This window comes from Balaenoptera musculus, chromosome 2, assembly GCF_009873245.2.
Source record: "Balaenoptera musculus isolate JJ_BM4_2016_0621 chromosome 2, mBalMus1.pri.v3, whole genome shotgun sequence".
NCBI lineage: Eukaryota > Metazoa > Chordata > Mammalia > Artiodactyla > Balaenopteridae > Balaenoptera > Balaenoptera musculus.
Window position 1 is genome coordinate 63,280,921 of NC_045786.1, and position 23,437 is coordinate 63,304,357.

Below are 23,437 nucleotides of genomic sequence, written 5' to 3' on the forward strand. Positions count from 1 at the left end.
GTCTGCATTTTTCTTTTCTTTGTAAAATACCAGGATTCTAATTGCCTTCTTCAAACTTTCAGGGCTTATGGCCAAAAAGTAGATAATAATTTCTGTAGAAGATTCTGTTTTTCCGTCTGTCCCAATCCCCTCTTCCCCCCACCTCCGCTTGCTGGGATGTGTGTTTCCCACCAGAGGGTCGATCACATGACCTGAGTTAGCCCAGCGACCCTCTCAGGCCCTGAACTCAGGTCCAGGGATGGGGATGTGATCCAAACAAGATCACAGTGTGGTTTTTCTGAGATTGAAACCATCACTAGGCATGCTAGTTTTCTAGGCTGCCGTAACAAATTACCAAAAACTGGGTGGTTTAAAACAACATAAATTTATTCTCTCACAGTTCTGGAGGCTGGAAATTCAAAATCAAGGTGTTGGCAGGGCCATGTTCCCTCTGCAATCTCTGGGGAAGAATCTTTCTGTGCCTTCTCCTGGTTTCGGGTGCTTTCCCGAAATCCTTGGTGTTCCTTGACTTGTAGCTGCATCACTCTAATCTCCACCTTGGTCGTCACGTGGCCATCTTCCCTCTGTCTCTGTGCCCGAGTGTTCCCTGTATGTGTGTCTCTGTGCCTCTTCTCTTTTTATAAGGGCACCAGTCCTATTGGATAAGGGCCCACCCTAATCCAGTATGACCTCTTCTTAACTTGCACCTTAATTACCATGCAAAGACCCTATTTCCAAATAAGCAAATTCATAGGTACCAGGGATAAACATATCTTTCTGGGGGGACACAATTCAACCCACAGCACTAGATAAGACAGAGTCTTTCTCACTATGATTGCAAGTTCAAAGCCATGTAAGCCTGCCCATCCACCTGAGAAGTAAGTAAACAGACCCAAGAGATGGAGGAAGATAGAGAAAAGCAGGGTCCTAATGTTATTGAATTCCTGGAATGCAGCCATATCTGAATCGCAGCCCACCTGTTGGACTTCCCAGTAACATGACCAACAAAATATCTTTCTTGTTTATATATAGGTAGGTTGGATTTCGGTCACTAACAACCAAGAGTTCTAATTAATATACGCACCAGTGAATTATGCTATATAATGTGAATCCAAATAGCTCCTCATATCTGGATGGGGAAGAGCGGGTGGGTTATATATGAAAAAGATTAGCCATGAGTTGATAACTGTTGAAACTAAGTGACGGGTAAATAGGAGGTTATTATTATACGATTATACTATTCTCTCTATTTTTACATATGTTTGAAATTTTCCAAAATAAAAAGTTAAATCAAATGTTCAAAAAGCCTCCTCCCCTCCCCCGGCCAGGACTCACAATTAAAGTCCAGCACAAATCAGGGCAAACAAAAGAACAGAAAAGGTAGAATCATACATAAACCAGACAATAGCAGGCATCCACAGGGAATATTGATAATAGGGGAAAATATTAGCACAAGTTTTCTTTGCGGGATGCAAAGGGCTTTTGATATTAGACCTGAGTCTACCAGGCTTGACAGGATCAGGTGGCTGGCAGATGACCACCCTGAACTAAGCAGAGAGGGTTGGGCAATGGGGCTCCAGCTCCAGGGGAAACAATGCGGAGCACAGTGCAAGGCTGGACGAATTCGCCTTTCTTCCCAGTGAATCACGGCAAAGCAGCTATTATTATCCACAGCCAGCAATAAAGCAAGGGTGCAGCTCAGACAAAATGCTCTAAATGCTCACTGACAAGTACTGTTGTTCTGACACAAGAATGTATTTCACAGGTTATGAAACACCCATGATTCTGTGCCTTAATTTAAGCCAGAGTCACCAGCTCTTCTGAAATCCTGCCTCCCTCTCGGATTAGAGGTCCTCAACCCCAGCTGCTCATTAGAATTACTTGGGATCTTTAAAAAATCCTCATGCCCAGGCTGCACCCCAAACCAAGTAAATCACAATCTCTGGGAGTGGTGCCCAGGCATCAGTATTTCTAGAAGGCTCTTCAGCGATTCTAGTGGGCAGTGGTCATGAGACCCCTTTGAGAATCCGATCAAGGCTACAGACTCTTCTCTGAGAAAAATGCACAGACAAGAATAATTCTGCATCCCATTTCAGAGCAGACATCAATCCTGCCTTCTCCTCCTCGAGGGCTTACACCGAGGCACAACCTTCCACATTTGGACATTGATTCTGTAATGGAATCCGCACAACTCATTATCAAGCCCTCCCCCCCAGGACAATTTCTCCAGAGCTCGGACATAACAGCAGTGCTCCACACACTGGGTTGTGGCCCAGCCCAGCTGCCCCAGGCACCGCCTTGGGCTGACGCTGAGCAGAGCCCTTCAGCTGGACACTGAGGGCAGCTGCACTCTCTCCTCTGGCCAGCATGGCTGTCGGTATTGAACCCCACAAGTTTTGCTTGACCCATCACCACTTTGGAGCCTACTTTCTCTGTGATGGGAAGATATATCTCAGAATTCAACACTTCTCAGCCCAAAAGCCATGCTATCATCTGGGTTTCAACAAAGGAAAGTGACTCCAAGATCTAGAACAGTACTGACAAGCTCTACCAATATCAGATCTCCCATCATTTTGAAAAGGCAGGAGGAACCTTGGTCCCAAGGGCAATGGCTACCTACCACACTTCATCTTTGGAAAAAGCATTCAAGGCTCCGCCAACACAAAAGCCAAACAACTGCCAACCCTACAACTCTACATGCTCTCTTAAGCCACCACACCAGCGCTTGCAGCAGGAACCAAGGAAAAGGGAAACTCCATCCCTGCTCACTCCTCACAACCTTAGCTTGAAACTCTCGCTCTAACCCGTTCCTCAAACCCTGCTCCATCTCACTCATCCTGCCATCCTCAGACACTGCTTGTTTCAGTCAATGCCTCATCCATCTGATTGATGGTCCAGGTGTCACCTGAGTTGCACTACCTTTGGTAAAGACCCCTACCGGCTCCCCCTTGCCCTGGCGGTCACACTTTCTCCCTCATTGTCACTCTAGCCAGGATCATACCAATTCCTCCAGCAATAATCAAAGGTCAACAGGGTTGGAGAACAGACAGAAAATAATTGCTGTGGACAGGGCTAGGGCTATTCTTACCTTCTGCAAACGGTTCCCATTCATAAAACCGGCCCATGAATGGCTTGTTGTTGTAGGATGCACATTGTACCTCCCAGATACTTCTACTGCTTTCTGGACACACCTAATAAAGCAGATATAAACATGCAATTAGTGTCCATATCTCTTCATGGCCCCAGCCAAATCCCAGGAGACCTCTCCAATGTTAAATGTCAGTCCTCCTCCACCGAAACCTGGGGTTCTACAAATGTGCTGATCACCTATATCGAAAATTTTAAATGCAGATCCCAAGGCTTCATTCCAAGTTTACTAAATCAGAATCTTTGGAAGGACACTAAAGTTTTAACACGCTCCCCGTGTTAAGTTTTTCCATACCATAATTTGAGAACCACTGACCCAAACCTGCTCCTGGCAAAGTGGTCTGCTCGCCTCCCTCAAAGAGGTCATCCATTTCCATCTGTTTGACTTTTTTCGTGCCATTCCTGTGCGTGGGATAATATTCACAGCAAACAGGTACAGCGCTCTTACCAGGTGCAGGCACTATTTTAAGCATATTTCACATATTAACTAACTTAATCTTCACGATGACCAATGTGATTGATACGGTATTTTTAGATTTTTTCACAGGTGAGCAAACTGAGGCACGAAGCAGCCACACAGCCAGTGAGGACAGAGGCTGGATTGAACCCCAAGAAGTCTGGTGCCCACCAGGCTCTCTCTCAGTGTCCTCCCATCTTGTCTAAATTCTGGTCTAAATTCTCTCCACCATCTAAAGCAAGAGCTCCTAGCCTTCGGCATGCAAAAGAACCACCCAGAGAGCTCCTGGGAGATGCAAACTCCTGGATCCCTCCTCCAAGGATTATTATTCAGTAAATCTGGCATGAGGCCCCATAATCTGTATTTTGTCAAACTATACAGATAATTCTGATACACTAGACTACTCAAAGAAAACATCCAGCTCCCTCTGGTTTCTTTCGTTTTTTTTTTTTTTAACAAATATCTCTATTTTTTTTAAATTAATTTATTTTTGGCTGTGTTAGGTCTTCGTTGCTGCGCGCAGGCTTTCTCTAGTTGCGGCGAGCGGGGGCTACTCTTCCTTGCGGTGCACGGGCTTCTCATTGCAGTGGCTTCTCTTGTTGCACAGCACGGGCTCTAGGCGCGCAGGCTTCAGTAGTTGTGGCGCACGGGCTTCAGTAGTTGTGGCTCGCGGGCTCTAGAGCGCAGGCTCAGTAGTCGTGGCGCATGGGCTTAGTTGCTCCGCAGCATGTGGGATCTTCCCGGACCAGGGCTCGAACCCGTGTCCCCTGCATTGGCAGGTAGATTCTTACCCACTGCACCACCAGGGAAGTCCCATTTATAGATGATAAATATGAGCAAAATGTGACATAAATGTGAAATAAGATCAGAATCTCTCATTTAAAGCTAGGATCTAGCTTTTTAAAACTAGCAACACTCTGTTTAAGTGTAAGGTGTGTGTGTGGTGAGGGGGTGTTTTAATAATCAGACGGGAAAGGCATCTGGCCTCTTAAATATTAAAACCTCTGTATAGAAGTCTCTGGAATAAACTGCTAATATGATAGCTCAAGTCCTGAAGGATTTAGAAAGAAATCTATACATGTATCAGAAACATCAGGTCTCGTGGAAGATGAGGGAACAGAGGGAGAAATGAAACCAGGTGGAAGGAAAAACATCCCCTGCTTGATAAAGGGCACTTGGGGAGGCTGCTGGGACAAACACTCAGGGTGGTCATAACCCTGCTGCGGCCTGAGCCAAACCATATGGAGCAAGAAACCATGTGAAGTAGAACGTGATGGAAACTGGTGGGGGAAAAAAGGGCTGGAAGGATGGGCAGGGCCCGCTGAGCTCTGACAATGGGTGAGAAGCTGACAGGCTGGGGAAGGCTGTCTCCAAGGGCTCTGGAAGCCAAGCTGCTGGTGGTCCTGAAGCCGGAACCGTGTAGGCTTCCCAGCAATACCAGCTGCCTCCATGAAGGATTTGGAGTTAAGATGGTTGTTACAACCCTTTGGCCAGAACCAAAGTTCGACTAGGATGGGCTCAGCTGGGCAGCTTGGGAGTAAGTACAATCCTTGCGATGAGAAAGAATCGCTAAGGGGTTTGTTAAAAATACAGATTCTCGGGCTTCGGCCCAGTGGAGGGTGGGCAAGAGGGCCAGGAATATACACTCGAGGTGTTCCCTCTGGCACAGCCAGCCTGGCACCAGACTATGCAGCCGCAATTAAGAGCCACTCCCAAGCCTCAATCACACGCCAAATTACTTAACATGAAATCACAGTGCGAGAGCAGAAGAAAAGCAAATCCAACCCCTTTAATTTAAAGATGAGGAAACACAGGTGTGACAAAGCGGGATACCTTACCAGAGGTCCCACGGTGACATAGAGACAGAGCCTAGAATGCTGACCGCCCACCCTGGCCATCACTAGAAGCTCGAGATCCGCTGCTGGGTGGGTGGCAGGTTTTCATAATGGAAAGAGACCAGCACAAGTGGGCCAAATGTCCCGTTCCTCAAATAACTACGTAAAGCCAAGCTGCTCTGAATGAGGCTCCAGCCAGAAGCCACCCTAATTAACCTAGTGGCAATTACCAGAATTAGAAGCTGTAGACCTAACTTAGCCAGTCTGTTTAACCTCCTTCTACCCATCAGTAACATAGTGCCAATGGGCTGGACCACGAAACAACACACCTTCAGAATCACTTTGAATTGCTCGATATTTGATGATATAAATGCATATTTCATGCCATGGAAAGCAGTCCACAATCCATTAAGTGAAAAAAGTGATTATGTGTGTGGGGTGTGTGTGTGTGTAGAGAGAGAGACTAAAAGTGTTATCTCTGGAAGGTGGGTTATAGAAGTTTTCTTTTTACAGTTAACTTTTGGTTTATTTGTACTGTCTAATTTCTCTACAATAAATATATGACATTTATGTAATAAAAATATATCCGTATTGAGCCCTTCCAAACACATAGCCACGCAAAGCTGGAAGGGCTCAACACTGATAACATTTTTATCAGTGTTTTTAATGCTAATGCCTGGTGCTCTTATTATATCCATAAGCATCTGCCTAATCAACCAGCTACCTGTGATGCGTCATTCAGGATACCCTGTCCCTGATCATCAACAAGTTCTTTATATTTGAGTGTGGCCCAGTTACCTCCTAAGGCCAGAGGGCTTAACGTGGCATCAGACCCACAGTGAGGCATCAGGTGCTGAAGCAGCAAATCCACCTACAGTTGCCAGGAGGCAGCTGAGCCCAGAGGTTGACTATGGTATCCAGCGAGCACCTAGCATGGGAAGGTGCAGCAGGAGGTAACAAGGTGCTCTGGAAGATGGGGGTCTCCCTGTGCGTGACCCTGAGCAGGGACCCACAAGACGCCAGGTGAGCTGCCAGTTAAAGGCAGGACACTACTTCCTGGGGAGGAGAGAGACCTGGCCAGAGAAATGCAAGCCTCACAGAGTCCAGATATGGAAGTGGGCTACTGAGACAGAATTATGGTACAGGTGAGGAACACAGATGCCTGGGGTGATAATGATGATGATGGTGTTAAGAATAGCTAACTTTTATTGACACTTACTAAATGTCAGACATTCCACCATGATTTATGTATATTTGCTCATTTAATCCGGACAACCACTGTTATATCCATTTTACAGATGAGGAAGCCAAGGCAAAGAAAAGTTAAATGAGCTGCCCAAGACCGCAGGGGGAGTCAGGATTTGAACCTAGAACCCACAACAGTAACCACTATGCCACAGTGCCCCTCAAGAATGTGTGGATAGTAGTTAATTTGCAATGGGTCCTCAGACAAGAGGGCCATAAACTTCTTCTTGCCTACTGTCAGGAGACGTCCTGGAGATCAAGTTCAGATTCAGCCTCTGAGGCCTACTGAAGTGGCCCCAGCAACAAGGATCAGGGAGCCGTGGATTGAGGATGAAAACCAAGGAGGGCTGGGGAATTTCTGTTTCATGTCTCTTTTGTAGATTACATCTGTTTGTACTTATACTATTATCAGTATAAGATCTCCTCTCATTTTAACAGACTCTCTGAAGTTAAAACTTCCAGGTTACAGATCATTTTACATTTGTTATATTTTAAGTGGGTTGTTTCCTGATGCCATAGACTGAGTCACCCTCACCTTATCAGTAACTGTCTCTTTATTACACTGTGAGTTGGCTTTGGGCAGATTTCCTGCAGACAGCTGATCCTTTCCATGGGCACGGATTCTTATAATCTTCAGGCCAGAAAACTGAAACAAGGGAAAAGCCATGTAGATAGAGATCAGGCTCATTCAGGATGGGGCCAGCTAAGACCAGAGCTTTATAGCCAAGGAATGGCCCTGGGAGATAACCTCCCTTCAAATGACTCCTTTCCACCACAAAGAGGGAGGGATATTCCCACTGGTCTCTTATGGGAAGAATAAAGATGTACTTTAATATAATGAGCTGAATCCTGATAAAGCACTTCAGGCCCTATCCAAAGTTCCATCTAGACAACTGCCTGGAGTTGCTATGAGTCACAAAGAGTATTATGGAAACTCTGACTATGTTTCTAGTGACCCTGGTTAATCTGAGATGACAACTGCCCGTATGTAACTTCACTGCTCAAGAGGCCGCTGTCGGTGATCACACAATTAACTTTCAGTAATTAATTATTTTCAGTTCCCCAGGAGACTGAAGAGTATCATCCCCGATGAAGATGACACCAAGGAACATGACCTTGGGGTCTGCCTGGGTCCAATATGCATTTTTGTTTTTACCCTTTGCATTGCTCTGGATTCAATCAAAAGACCGGCTACCATAGCAACACATGATGTATTTAACATCACCACAGTGAAAAAAAAATCTAAAGAAAAAAATCTAGAAAATGTCCCTGTACTGCCATGAGAAAGTGGCTATGTGACCTTGGGCAAAGCAGTTTGCTCTTCTAAACCTAAATGACTGCATTTCAATAACAAGCCCTGTGCCACTTCCCTCACCCCCTAACCCGGGAATTCTGTGAGGAGTAAACTAGTAATATGTTAAAGTTTCTAGCGCATAGTAATGCTCAATAAATGTTAGCTGAATTGGAATCAAAGAAGACATCAAAGATGAATCCAGCAGTTCCAGAAGCTGTTAAGTGCCCGACAGGCAGGTGTTCTGAGCAAACATTCCCTTCTTTTCTCTTCTACAGATGGAAGATGGGCTTTGTTTCCCATCATCTTGTTATATGATATAGAATCATATAACCATGGACCAAAATTTCTTACAAGTTATCCAGCACAGTTTTCAAATATGTTTAATATCTGCTTTCTCAAGTCACTTGGAACAAACTCAACCTCACAAAAACTCTTCTGCCACCTCCTACCACTCCCAGGGCCCTCTAGACAGTCAGTGAATTGGTTCGTCCAAAAGAGCTGGGTAAAGGCTTTGGATTTAAAAAACAAAAAACAAATAACTGAGGTTTTCTTAGTTCTCAAACACTTTTTTTTTTTTCCTATCCAAGTTCATACTGTTCTCCTAGAGAAAGGAGTTTCTCTCTTATTCAATAAATACATCAAAGACCCAAAGAATATTACTATAACTAAGCCCATCCATTCACCCAGGAGAACCCTATTTTTTAAATACTCTGTACAGGGCTTCCCGGGTGGTGCAGTGGTTAAGAACCCACCTGCCAGTGCAGGGGACATGGGTTCGAGCCCTGGTCCAGGAAGATCCCACATGCCGCGGAGCAACTAAGCCCGTGAGCCACAACTACTGAGCCTGTGCTCTAGAGCCCGCAAGCCACAACTACTGAGCCTGCACTCTGGAGTCTGCATGCCACAGCTACTGAAGCCCGTGTGCCTAGAGCCTGTGCTGGGCAACAAGAGAAGCCACCGCAATGAGAAGCCCATGCACCGCAAGGAAGAGTAGCTCCCGCTCACCACAACTAGAGAAAGGCCACGTGCAGCGACAAAGACCCAACGCAGCCAAAAATAAATAAATAAAATAAATAAATTTATAAAAATAAATAAATAAATAAATACTCTGTACACATGTCTATACAAACCTAGGCTTACCCCAGGAATGCTTGTTTATTTCTCTCTCTTTAGATTATGAATGTATCTCTATGCCTGTAAGAAGGTCTGAAAGAGAATATCTTTTTTTCTAACTAACCAGGAAGTATGTGGCAAAATGTAAACTTAAATTCAAAGCTCCTACTCCCCCAGGGAGCATAAATTTCTCAGTGGCTACTTTAGGGATCACATTAATAAGACTGGTTTCTTCCCCTCTGCTATCTGCTGAGGCAGGATGTGAAATTCCTTCAAAGGCAAATAGTCACTCTGCCCCTGCTATGTGTCAGGTGTTGCAAGCATTGAGGAGACAGAGAAAAATCCCTCATAATAGTCTCTGGCAGGGATTTCACAGGCCAAGGTAAAAAAGACAAAACAAAACAAACAAAAATGAAGAAGCCCAACAACAAATAAAACATAAACCAAAACACATAATGCAATGAGAAGAATTTGGCGAACTGTTTGGGCACTACATTTCTAACCTTGCAAAATAAGGAGGGGACTGATCCTTCCTAATACTGATAAATCAAGACAATAAAAATTGTTAATATACTATATATAATAAAAATATAAGTGAAAATAAAATGTGGTTAGCAGAGGTCAGCAGAGTGGAAGGAAAGAGGATCATTTCTTCCTCTTTCAGCGTAAGGAGTCAGAGAAAATTTGAAGTTGATATATCAAGAAGCAGAGATGTTGGTACACTATTTAGACTTACGGAGAGAATGAGAGTAAAACTTTTAAATGACTGACTGTGAGTCCATCTTGGGAGAGGGACTAGGATATAGACACCTCTCTCTACCACTGTGATATTTCTTCCTATTTGTACTACTTTTTATAATCATGAAAAGTGACAGTTGTGAACAATTCATATATATGTGCATGATTCACACATCTATATTTCATACCTATGAAATATATCTATATGAAATTTATTTGAATATTTATATTTAATATTTACGTGTTTAATATATTCAATATGTGTATGTTCACAAACTATTCATATACCTATTTCATATATATATATATGTAAGGCCACTTTTCATATACATATGAAAGTCAATAAGAGAACTTTCTATGGAAAATTGCCAGTGGTCTGAGAAGACGGAAAGCAGAATAATGCAAAAAGCACTGACACTAGCATATATTTCACAGATAAGGAGGCTGGTGACAAGCTCATGATAGGAGAAACCTACGCTGAGCCCTCAAGTTAGATGACCCGTCCATCCACTAACTGGTCCCACATTTCCTGGCATGTTTTACACCTTACAGAACTGCACTGACTTCTTGACGTGGCCCATTTGCTAAGTTTCTCCTTAAACTGCACGCAGGAAGTTGTCTGTCAGCTCCTAGTCTCATTTCATATGAGACTAGGAATGGGATAGAATTAGAATCTGCCTAAAGAGAGTTTAGCTATATTTGAGATTTGTCCAACATCTTCCCTTCATTTTCACTTACTTTGAGCCAGAAACAAGTCCACATGGATAAACCCATTGTCAGAAGTCAGTCCCACCCCAGGGAAATTTACTGGAGAGTCACTGATACCAGAACTCATCACAGCCGTTGTTTGCTAAAAGCTGCTTTTTAGCCCCAGAGGTTTTTCCCCTTGAAACGTTAAGTGCACTCAGTCTAAATTCAGGATCATACTTCCTTTGGCAGCAAAGCCCTTTAAAAACTCGAAAGCTTGCCCCCGTCTTGCACCTGGTGACTCCCTCCAGCCTCCCTGATCCAGAAGGAACCTGTGTGTCAGTCCCCTCTCCAGGGAGGAAGCACTGAACTCACAGTGCTTAAGAGAAGAAGGAGGGAGAGAGACACCTAGGTCTCCAGGACAAAGGGCATAAGGTGTCTTGGTTGGTTCATGTATTTTGCAAAAAATAATACAAAACCCCAGAAACAGCTAGTAGAAAAGAACTGTATTTTTACTACATCTCCACGGGCACCAGGAAGAATTGTGGTTTGGTTTTCTCCTTCCCCTGTGTCACCCCTATAAAGACTCTAGTTCTTTTGCTCCCAGGTCTTAACCTTCAATGAAAGTCCATGAAGAAGAAACTTATCTATTTCCTCGACTGCTTGAATACTTATAACTTTTAGCCCTAGCTGAGGAAGTGCAGGGCTGTGGATAAACCATGGACACCTCTGTGTTGCCCCTTCACTGCTGAAGACATACTTGCAGGTGAAGCCACCGCTCATGGCAAAAGCATCTCATTCCACCGAGAGGTCCTCCAAGCGCCCCTTCTTGATGCTCAGCCCTTACGGGAGGGAGCGCAAAGGGGCTCTCGGATCCCTGTCACTCCCTCTTCCTAGAAAACTCTCCCTTCCGCTGGATCGCCTGCAGGAGGCCTTTGCTGCCTCCACCCAAGCCAGGTTCATTTCCACTACCTGGAAATTTCAAAGTGCCTACACAGCGTGTAGCGTGGTGCCTGTGCCCTGCGCTTGTTATTACCTATTTATGAGTCTCTCTCTCCCGCTGGACTTTGAGCTTAGGCTCAGAGCTTGCTCTAATTTCAGCGTCCCTGACCCCACTCAGTCGATGTCAGTGCCGTGCTTATGGTCTCCAAGCAAAAACCCGCAATAGTGAGCGACTTGGACTGTTGTACTAGTAGACGTCTAAGATGATGCCTGCTCTAAAAGACCACAGATTCTTTATTTTTACTGGAGTGTACCACCTTCACTTCCTCATACACATTGTAGGCAAGGAAAAAGAAAACCTTCCTTATTTTTAAAGTCTACATTCAGGGATCATTAGTGCTGCATTTATTACTGATACTGAAGTGCTATTTCATAGAGGACATCTTATATGAACCGAACAATCCTAAAGACAAACTAGCATGCTTAAAATTCCCAGATGACATCACAAGGTAGGGCTTAATATTAAATATGCACATTTGAGGGTATAAAGGCTTCATTGGCATGAAGTTACCTATAGGCTGACTTTTATCACTTTTAAACATGACCCAAGGGTGATTACATTGAAAGCCACATCACAGCGAAAATGCTGGGTCTCTCAGCAATCTTGTTTTATTCTTGGGCAAAGGGAAAGGACTCTCAAGCACAGCTAACCCAAAGGACAAAAGGGGATTCTGAGCAAGTCTGACCATTTCATCCACAGTTCCATGACTCAGCCCTTAGGAATTGGGAGCTGTTCAGATATGCAGACATCTTACTCCATTCTTATCTTCAGCCACGTTCACTTATCCAGGTCCAAATGGTTTATTTACTAACAATGTGTCAGCACGTGCCACGCTCCTTTTACACATGACCTTATCTGAACCTCACATCAACCCTATGGAGCAGGTACTATTATTCTCCCCACTTCACAGATGATCCTCAAAGAGTTAAGTAACTTGTCCAAGGAAACTCAGCTCCCGGTGTTGGAGCTGGGGTTTGTATCCAGCTCAACTTAGCTCCCAAACTCACTGTTCCACACTGTCTTGCAGGCTTAACATCCAATTAAACCAGCTGAGTAGAATTGCTGTCTGATTTTTCACTGTGTTTAAAACGTTTCTCACCCATCAATCTCATGTATGAAAGTCCAGCAAGACCGTGTGATACTTCTGTATTCTGAGATGTTAAAGCATAAGTTTCCCATTAAGACCGTGATTATTTAAAGTGGATAGAAGGAGGTGGGAGGGAAAGGAGGGTCCCTACCACCTGGCAGTCACCGCAGCACCCAAGATCCTGAAACAGTCCTGCGTTTTTGTCCTTGACTAAGCTGCTTCCTTGGCCCCAAATGCTCTTATCCCTTTTTTTGCCATCCTTGAAAGCCCAGCTCAATTGTTCCCTTCCCCAACCCTGTGGCCTCCTGCCCTGTGCTCTCAGAGCTCCTTCCCCCTCACTAAGTGCTCCAGCACCAAGTGCTATGACCTACAAGTAGCTGCATTTAGCACCTTCTCTGCTGTGTTGAGGGAGGGATTGTGACCAGTGATAAGATTGGGAAGCCTGCAAAAACATTTCTCCTAATTCAAACCACCCGTCATACGCGTGACCTCACAGCTCAGAACTGAGCCCTTTACTGTGGGGTAGTTTTAGAAAGGGGGCATTCCGTCAAGAACTGGGGTGGGATACACTGGGCACTTGGTTAAAGGGATGAAGTTCTGAAATCAGTAGATATTTCCAACCTACCCTGGGTTACTTTCCCTTCTTTTTCTTCTCCCAGATAATAACTGGGTGAGAACTCGAAATGTATGCATTATTTTCTAATTTTTGAAGAGGACATAAGTGATAACTTTCATTCCTTGTTCACAGTATTACCCTTCACCTCTTTCTTTTTTCAGTAGGAAGATTTACATAATTGGGAGACTCATGCCATCCCCTCACTTGGACATCGAGGAGGATACGTACATGTCTACATAAGGTCATTGATGTTAAGATGCTGGAGCACATGGGTCCACGTGGAGGATGTGCAAATAAGACAACACAGAAGACGGAGACTGCTCTCCTTAGAAAGGCCTGATTGCAAGGTTGGTCCTTGGCTGATGTCTGGGAACTTGGATTTCAAAAGGGTTCCCACCACTCCCTAAGTGATAAGAGTGACTCACTATGCTCCAACTATATGCACAAGCAATATATTTTATGCTAAGCACCTGCTTTCGTTTTGGGAACCTGGAACTTCAGTATGTAGCAGGCAAAGGGTGCCTATGTGACTAGCCACCAATATAAACTTTGGCCACGGAATCTGTAATGAGCTTCCCTGGTAGACAACACTTCACGTGTGTAACAACTCATTGCTGAGGGAACGAAGTACATCCTGTGCAACTCCACAGGGACAGGACTCTTGGAAGACTGTCCCTGCTTTCCTCTGGACTTGGCCCCATGCACCTTTCTTTGTGCTGATTTTTCTCTGTATCCTTTCACTGTAATAAATCATAACTGTGCATACAACTATATGTTGAGTCCTGTGAGTCTTCCCAGCAAATCATTAAACCTAGGAGTGGTTTGGGGGACCACTAACACAGGGAGTTTTAAAGTGTCCACGGGGCATGGCCCAAGTCACAAGAAGCCATGGGCTTATAAAAAGAAGATATGTAGTAATGGGACCTCTAAGGAAAGCTATCTCTCAATAAGGGTAAGTAGGATGTGACTTGGGGTGACGGCATGCAAAATGTTACAGTGAAAAGAAGGGAATTAAACCTGTACAATCCTCTGTCAACATTTACTTCTTTGTCTAAGAAAATGTGTGAGACACTGTTTTACCTACATCCAAAATCATGCAGACATCATGAATTCACAAGAATTTTAAAATATTCCTTGCAATTCAATCTCCTCGGTAGTGGAGTTATCCAGCACCCGGAGAAGCCACAGCTTTTACATGAGAAGAGACAGCCCTGCTGTTGGCAGCATAGGTCTGGAAAAAAGTGTATGCTTCAAAAACGTAGGTTAAATGAACGAAATGCTAAGTAGATATCAGGTCCACATATATGTCAAATGCCTTCTCTCTTTTCCCTTCTCTTTATGGATTACTTGGTCCTTAAAACTGACACATACTAGTCAGTGGGAGAATATATTCTACATTAGAAATGAATTCATTTCATTTTTTAAAAATTGCAATGGATATTCCAGAACAGGGACTGTGTCTTATCATGGACACAAGTATTTTTTTTGATTTATAAAGCACTTTCTTAACATCACCTCATTTGATCCCTGTAACAACTCCATGAGGTAGATAATATGACTTCTATCTTCCACGGAGCCTGGTCCGTTACAAGACAAGCAATGATGCTCAATTAAGACTTTCTAGTTGACTGATGGCTTTAGGAAAATTACTTTAGGCTTTAGGAAAATTACTGCTTTACAAAAATCAATAATTCCTGAAGTCTGTCAGTGGAAGAACAAGCTGAAAAGCAATCCAGGCATTCAGAAGAATTATTAAAATCACAAATTAAGTCATTTCTATGGACTCTACGGCAGGAAATATATTTTTAATGAGGAAATTGAAGCTAATATATAACAGCTGTCCTGTTACCCAGTAACAGACTATTAAGGCAGATTAAATTATTAATGAAAAATATAGTAACTTGGAAGTTTAACCTTTAGACATTCTCATTCCTTTCTCTTTTATATAAAGTCTTTAAACTGATATTTATTTTTAAAAACACATTTGGTCATCTTATGTAGTTTCCATTTATAATTCGCCTTGCTGTGGAATCATTAGCTGTAGAATCTTCAGCAATTTTTCACTATCAGACTTTTTCACGGTACAATATGCAAAGTCTTTATGCCTTGAAGAGCAGGGAGCCTCCAGGAAACTTACTGGATGATACGCATGCTGGTCAAACCTCCCCAAACTCCCACATCTTTGACACCACCACTGGTTGCCCTAAATTAGCCAAACTGCACTTGACTCGCAGACCCACGAGCAAAGAAAAAATATTGTTGATATAAAGCCACTGAGAATGTGAGGGTTGTTTGCTATATGCAGCAATAGTGATTGTCAATAAGTGATTCAAGAAGTTATCCATAAGTTACTAAAGTAATAATCTTATAAAAAAGAAAAGTATATGGGAAGAACACATGAAGAGAAATGAAAGGGAGGGAAGCTAAAAGGTGCATTCACGTGGCCTAGAAAACCATGCCCTCTCTGTCTTCCACCATGTTTACTGCCAACCAGCAGAAAGGTAAGAGTAGCAGTTGTTTCCAGGGCCAGTCTCAGGCGGTGTATACTCACATTCGTGTTGCACAGCTTGTACTGCCGATAGGCCCCAATGCAGGAGATTGCTGTAGATCGGGCAGGCTGGGAGAAGCTCTGAGCTGCCCTGTGGGCCCCCAGGCCAGGGCTGCTGCTTGTTTCTGGGCTGTGGAAGAGACTTGAGGCTTCAGGGAAGCCTTGGTCATGGGTCAGAGGCAGCTGGTAGATGGAGCTCTCTGAGACTTGCAGTCCAGGACGAGGGCCACTGTCACTCTGGTACAGAGGTCCATGTCGGGGGCCCCGGTGGGCTGGAAGGTTGTAGCCATGGCTAGAACCAGATGCCCCCTGGGACCTGGAATTCCGGGATGAGGGCCTCTGCCTCCGAAGCCTCTGTGGCAGGTGTGCAGAGTCCGTCTGCAGTGGTAAGATGTATGGGGCCTTACCATAGCCATACATGCCGGGGCCGATGGGACCTCGGGTCCTGCTCCTAAAGAGAGACACACAAGAGAGGATTTTCATGTTAACCCAGAAGCTTTGATCCATGGGAGAGGGAACTGGGTAGGAACAGAAGCCTGGGAGAGAGCCTACAGTGGAACAGGGAGGTAAAAGAGGGCTTTCCAGGAGAAGGGAAGATTCTGAAGGCTGGAACACAGGCTCTACAGGGGCTGCCATGTAGAATGAAGGTGGGAATCAACAGTGGGTGATGTGACTGGTGGAAAACGAGGTTAGAACGGTAAGCTGCAGCCAGTATGTGATTTATGTCAGGGAGTTTGGGTGTTTTTGTAGGTTGTAGGGAGCCACTGAAGGTTTTTTGAGAAGAATAAAGATAGAATTGTAATTTCAGCCAGAGTAACATCCTGTTCACTTTTTTTCAGATAATAGTTTGTGGGCGTTTTTTTCTCATTTAATTGTACCTGATATTTCAGACCCTGTTTCCATGACCATTCATGCCCAAATAGCTTTTCCAGGTAAATGGACCCTAGCTAAGCAACCAAAGACTAATGCAGTCCTGAGGCGTGACTTGCTCTGGGTCAAACTCAATCCCTGATGAAATGAGAGGAGGCTGAACAATGCGGAACCCACGTGGAACAATGAGTAAACGGTCATCTTCACATTGGTACGGATCTTTAGGTTTTGTCAAGACCAGCTGCCTTGTGAGGTCTTATGACAATCATGTAAACAGAAGTGTGCATGTAAATTTCCAACAACTGGCTTTCCGGGGCGGGGGGGTGGAAAGCCCTGATTTGTGCCATTTCTCCATTTCCACGGTGTAAGTACTCCCACCATGGCCAATTTCAAGCTATCAATGTGAAGACACAATCATCTCTAACAAGCAGGGAAAAACAAACTCCAGCACACCACTGCATACAAATGTATTGTGAAAATACTGTTTGCAAAATACAGAGTTAGGAATGATGAAGAAATATAAAAGTGAATCAGAGGGGGTTCCCAAGATCCCAACCGTACAACTGAAAGTAACTAGAACATAACACAAGGTGGGGTAACAGCCTTGGGAGCAATACAACAAGCAATGCGTCAGGAATTCTGAGTCAAGAGAATGCCTCAGAATTCCTCACCCTTCTGTCTGCGGGGATCTGAGAAGGTTTCACCATCACTGGTCTGAGAGTTGGGAAGCAAGGTTCCAACACTCTGTGGAAGGATTTAAGTAAGACATATAGCTCTTACTTATTTGTAAAATGACTGAACTGGATTAAATGACCACGAAGGTCATTCCAGCTCTAAAATTTTATGCTTCCATAATAATTAATTCTACATTTATGTAAAATTGGAAATGTGCCCAAGAGTTTCTACAGGATGGCCCCATTAAAATAAGCACATTAAAATAGCAATCAAGGTGAAACATTAATTTCTGCACTCATGAGGAAATTCTTGCTTCACTCTACATAACCACTGAACGCAACATTTAACAGACCACAAGTAATTATTAACATCTTTATCACTAATTGCACCTTCATTCTTAGCTGATACAGTTTTGAATTAAACTGTGCTAGTGTTTATTTTGCGTTTAGGCATTTCTCAATTAATCTTGGCAACACTTAGGACTCTATGAATGATGGGGGGATCCATAATGCTGCTTTGAGAGATGCAATTAAGAAGTTGGTCTTAGGAGGAGCTTCAAGATGGCGGAAGAGTAAGACGTGGAGATGACCTTCCTCCCCACAAATACATCAGAAATACATCTACATGTGGAAAAACTCCTACAGAACACCTACTGAACACTGGCAGAAGACCTCAGACCTCCCAAAAGGCTCTTGGTGCTCCAGCCAGGCATCAGGGCTGTGCCTCTGAGGTGGGAGAGCCAAGTTCAGGACATTGGTCCATCAGAGAACTCCCAGCTCCATGTAATACCAAACAGTGAAAATCTCCCACAGATCTCCATCTCAACGACAAGACCCAGTTCCACTCAAGGACCAGCAAGCTACAGTGCTGGACACCCTATACCAAATGACTAGCAAGACAGGAACACAACCCCACCCATTAGCAGAGAGGCTGCCTAAAATCATAACAAGGTCACAGACACCCCAAAACACACCACCAGACGTGGACCTGCCCACCAGAAAGACAAAATCCAGCCTCATCCACCAGAACACAGGTACTAGTCCCCTCCACCAGGAAGCCTACACAAACAACTGAACCAACCTTAGCCACTGGGGGCAGACACCAAAAACAACAGGAACTACGAACCTGCAGCCTGCGAAAAGGAGACCCCAAACACAGTAAGTTAAGCAAAATGAGAAGACAGAGAAACACACAGCAGATGAAGGAGCAAAGCGAAAACCCACCAGACCTAACAAATGAAGAGGAAATAGGCAGTCTACCTGAAAAAGAATTCAGAGTAATGATAGTAAAGATGATCCAAAATCTTGGAAACAGAATGGAGAAAATACAAGAAACATTTAACAAGGACCTAGAAGAACTAAAGAGCAAACAAACAGTGATGAACAACACAATAAATGAAATTAAAAATTCTCCAGAAGGGATCAATAGCAGAATTACTGAGGCAGAAGAACGGATAAGTGACCTGGAAGATAAAATAGTGGAAATAACTACTGCAGAGCAGAATAAAGAAAAAAGAATGAAAAGAATTGAGGACAGTCTCAGAGACCTCTGGGACAACATTAAATGCACCACCATTCGAATTATAGGGGTCCCAGAAGAAGAAGAGAAAAAGAAAGGGACTGAGAAAATATTTGAAGAGATTATAGTTGAAAACTTCCTTAATATGGGAAAGGAGATAGTTAATCAAGTCCAGGAAGCACAGAGAGTCCCATACAGGATAAATCCAAAGAGAAACACGCCAAGACACATATTAATCAAACTATCAAAAATTAAATACAAAGAAAAAATATTAAAAGCAGAAAGGGAAAACCAACAAGTAACATACAAGGGAATCCCCATAAGGTTAACAGCTGATCATTCAGCAGAAACTCTGCAAGCCAGACGGTGTGGCAGGACATATTTAAAGTAATGAAAGGGAAAAACCTACAACCAAGATTACTCTACCCAGCAAGGATCTCATTCAGATTCGACGGAGAAATTAAAACCTTTACAGACAAGCAAAAGCCAAGAGAATTCAGCACCACAAAACCAGCTTTACAACAAATGCTATAGGAACTTCTCTAGGCAGGAAACACAAGAGAAGGAAAAGACCTACAATAACAAACCCAAAACAATTAAGAAAATGGTAATAGGAACATACATATCGATAATTACCTGAAATGTAAATGGATTAAATGCTCCAACCAAAAGACATAGATTGGCTGAATGGATACAAAAACAAGACCCGTATATATGCTGTCTACAAGAGACCCATTTCAGACCTAGGGACACATACAGACTGAAAGTGAGGGGATGGAAAAAGATATTCCATGCACATGGAAATCAAAAGAAAGCTGGAGTAGCAATTCTCATATCAGACAAAATAGGCTTTAAAATAAAGACTATTACAAGAGACAAAGAAGGACACTACATAATGATCAAGGGATCAATCCAAGAAGAAGATATAACAATTGTAAATATTTATGCACCCAACATAGGAGCACCTCAATAAATAAGGCAAATGCTAACAGCCATAAAAGGGGAAATTAACAGTAACACAATCATAGTAGGGGACGTTAACACCACACTTTCACCAATAGACAGATCATCCAAAATGAAAATAAATAAGGAAACACAAGCTTTAAATGATACATTAAACAAGATGGACTTAATTGATATTTATAGGACATTCCATCCAAAAACAACAGAATACACTTTCTTCTCAAGTGCTCATGGAACATTCTCCAGGATAGATCATATCTTGGGTCACAAATCAAGCCTTGGTAAATTTAAGAAATTGAAATCATATCAAGTATCTTTCCTGACCACAACGCTATGAGACTGGATATCAATTACAGGAAAAAATCTGTAAAAAATACAAACACATGGCGGCTAAACAATACACTACCTAATAACCAAGAGATCACTGAAGAAATCAAAGAGGAAATCAAAAAATACCTAGAAACAAATGACAATGAAAACACGACAACCCAAAACCTATGGGATGCAGCAAAAGCAGTTCTAAGAGGGAAGTTTATAGCAATACCATCCTACCTCAAGAAACAAGAAACGTCTCAAATAAACAACCTAACCTGACATCTAAAGCAATTAGAGAAAGAAGAACAAAAAAACCCCAAAGTTAGCAGAAGGAAAGAAATCATAAAGAGCAGATCAGAAATAAATGAAAAAGAAATGAAGGAAACGATAGCAAAGATCAATAAAACTAAAAGCTGGTTCTTTGAGAAGATAAACAAAATTGATAAACCATTAGCCAGACTCATCAAGAAAAAAAGGGAGAAGACTCAAATCAATAGAATTAGAAATGAAAAAGGAGTAGTAACAACTGACACTGCAGAAATACAAAGGATCAGGAGAGATTACTACAAGCAACTATATGCCAATAAAATGGACAACTGGGAAGAAATGGACAAATTCTTAGAAAAGCACAACCTTCCAAGACTGAACTGGGAAGAAACAGAAAAAATGAACAGACCAATCACAGGCACTGAAATTGAAACTGTGATTAAAAATTTTCCAACAAACAAAAGCCCAGGACCGGATGGCTTCACAGGCGAATTCTATCAAACATTAGAGAAGAGCTAACACCTATTCTTCTCAAACTCTTCCAAAATATAGCAGAGGGAGGAGCACTCCCAAACTCATTCTACGAGGCCACCATCACCCTGATACCAAAACCAGACAAAGATGTCACAAAGAAAGAAAACTACAGGCCAATATCACTGATGAACATAGATGCAAAATTCCTCAACAAAATACTAGCAAACAGAATCCAACAGCACATTCAAAGGATCATACACCATGATCAAGTGGGGTTTATCCCAGGAATGCAAGGATTCTTCAATATATGCAAATCAATCAATGTGATACACCATATTAACAAATTGGAGAAAAACCATATGATCATCTCAATAGACATAGAAAACGCTTTTAACAAAATTCAACACCCACTTATGATAAAAGCCCTGCAGAAAGTAGGCATAGAGGGAACTTTCCTCAACATAATAAAGGCCATATATGACAAACCCACAGCCAACATTGTCCTCAATGGTGAAAAACTGAAACCATTTCCACTAAGCTCAGGAACAAGACAAGGTTGCCCACTCTCACCACTATTATTCAACATAGTTTTGGAAGTGTTAGCCACAGCAATCAGAGAAGAAAAAGAAATAAAAGGAATCCAAATCGGAAAAGAAGAAGTAAAGCTGTCACTGTTTGCAGATGACATGATACTATACAAAGAGTAGCCTAAAGATGCTACCAGAAAACTCCTAGAGCTAATCAATGAATTTGGTAAAGTAGCAGGATACAAAATTAATGCACAGAAATCTCTTGCATTCCTATACACTAATGATGAAAAATCTGAAAGTGAAATTAAGAAAACACTCCCGTTTACCACTGCAACAAAAAGAATGAAATATCTAGGAATAAACCTACCTAAGGAGACAAAAGACCTGTATGCAGAAAATTATAAGACACTGATGAAAGAAATTAAAGATGATACAAATAGATGGAGAGACACATCATGTTCTTGGATTGGAAGAATCAACATTGTGAAAATGACTATACTACCCAAAGCAATCTCCAGATTCAATGCAATCCCTATCAAACTACCACTGGCATTTTTCACAGAACTAGAACAAAAAATTTCACAATTTGTATGGAAACACAAAAGACCCCAAATAGCCAAAGCAATCTTGAAAACGAAAAATGGAGCTGGAGGAGTCAGACTCCCTGACTTCAGACTATATTACAAAGCTACAGTAATCAAGACAGTATGGTACTGGCACAAAAACAGAAATATAGATCAATGGAACAGGAGAGAAAGCTCAGAGATAAACCCATGCACATATGGTCACCTTATCTTTGATAAAGGAAACAAGAATATATAGTGGAGAAAAGACAGCCTCTTCAATAAGTGGTGTGGGGAAAACTGGACAGCTACATGTAAAAGAATGAAATTAGAACACTCCCTAACACCATACACAAAAATAAACTCAAAATGGATTAAAGACCTAAATGTAAGGCCAGACACTATCAAACTCTTAGAGGAAAACATAGGCAGAACACTCTATGACATAAATCACAGCAAGATCCTTTTTGACCCAGCTCCTAGAGAAATGGAAATAAAAACACAAATAAATGGGACCTAATGAAACTTAAAAGCTTTTGCACAGCAAAGGAAACCATAAACAAAACCAAAAGACAAGCCTCAGAATGGGAGAAAATATTTGCAAATGAAGCAACTGACAAAGGATTAATCTCCAAAATTTACAAGCAGCTCATGCAGCTCAGTATCAAAAAACAAACAACCCAATCCAAAACTGGGCAGAAGACCTAAATAGACATTTCTCCAAAGAAGGTATACAGATTGCCAAAAAACACATGAAAGAATGCTCAACATCACTAATCATTAGAGAAATGCAAATCAAAACTACAATGAGGTATCACCTCACACCAGTCAGAATGGCCATCAACAAAAAATCTAGAAACAATAAATGCTGGAGAGGGTGTGGAGAAAAGGGAACCCTCTTGCACTGTTGGTGGGAATGTAAATTGATACAGCCACTATGGAGAACAGTATGGAGGTTCCTTAAAAAACTAAAAATAGAAATACGATAGCAATCCCACTACTGGGCATATACCCTGAGAAAACCGTAATTCAAAAAGAGACATGTACCACAGTGTTCATTGCAGCTCTATTTATAATAGCCAGGACATGGAAGCAACCTAGGTGTCCATCAACAGATGAATGGATACAGAAGATGTGGCACATATATACAATGGAATATTACCCAGCCATAAAAAGAAACGAAACTGAGTTATTTGTAGTGAGGTGGATGGAGTTAGAGTCTGTCATACAGAGTGAAGTAGGTCAAAAAGAGAAAAAGAAATACCCTATGCTAACACATGTATATGGAATCTAAAAAAAAAAAAAAAAAAAAAAAAAGGTCATGAAGAACCTAGGGGCAAGACAGGAATAAAGACACAGACCTACTAGAGAATGGACTTGAGGACACAGGGAGGGGGAAGGGTAAGCTGGGAGGAAGTGAGAGAGTGGCACGGACATATTACACTACCAAATGTAAAACAGATAGCTAGTGGGAAGCAGCCACATAACACAGGGAGATCAGCTCGGTGCTTTG

General features: G+C 42.6%; 1 protein-coding gene across 2 annotated transcripts in view; it reads right to left on the reverse strand.

The window, feature by feature from the left end:
- THSD4 (thrombospondin type 1 domain containing 4) overlaps positions 1–23,437 on the reverse strand; it is a 583,087-nt gene that overhangs the window by 444,164 nt on the left and 115,486 nt on the right. For both annotated transcript variants that reach the window (XM_036844549.1, XM_036844548.1), the window contains exons 5-6: positions 15,753–16,200; positions 3,068–3,170 (exon numbers count right to left, since the gene is read on the reverse strand). In XM_036844549.1, coding sequence (XP_036700444.1) covers positions 3,068–3,170; positions 15,753–16,200 — 551 coding nt within the window. The remainder of the gene's footprint in view (positions 1–3,067; positions 3,171–15,752; positions 16,201–23,437) is intronic.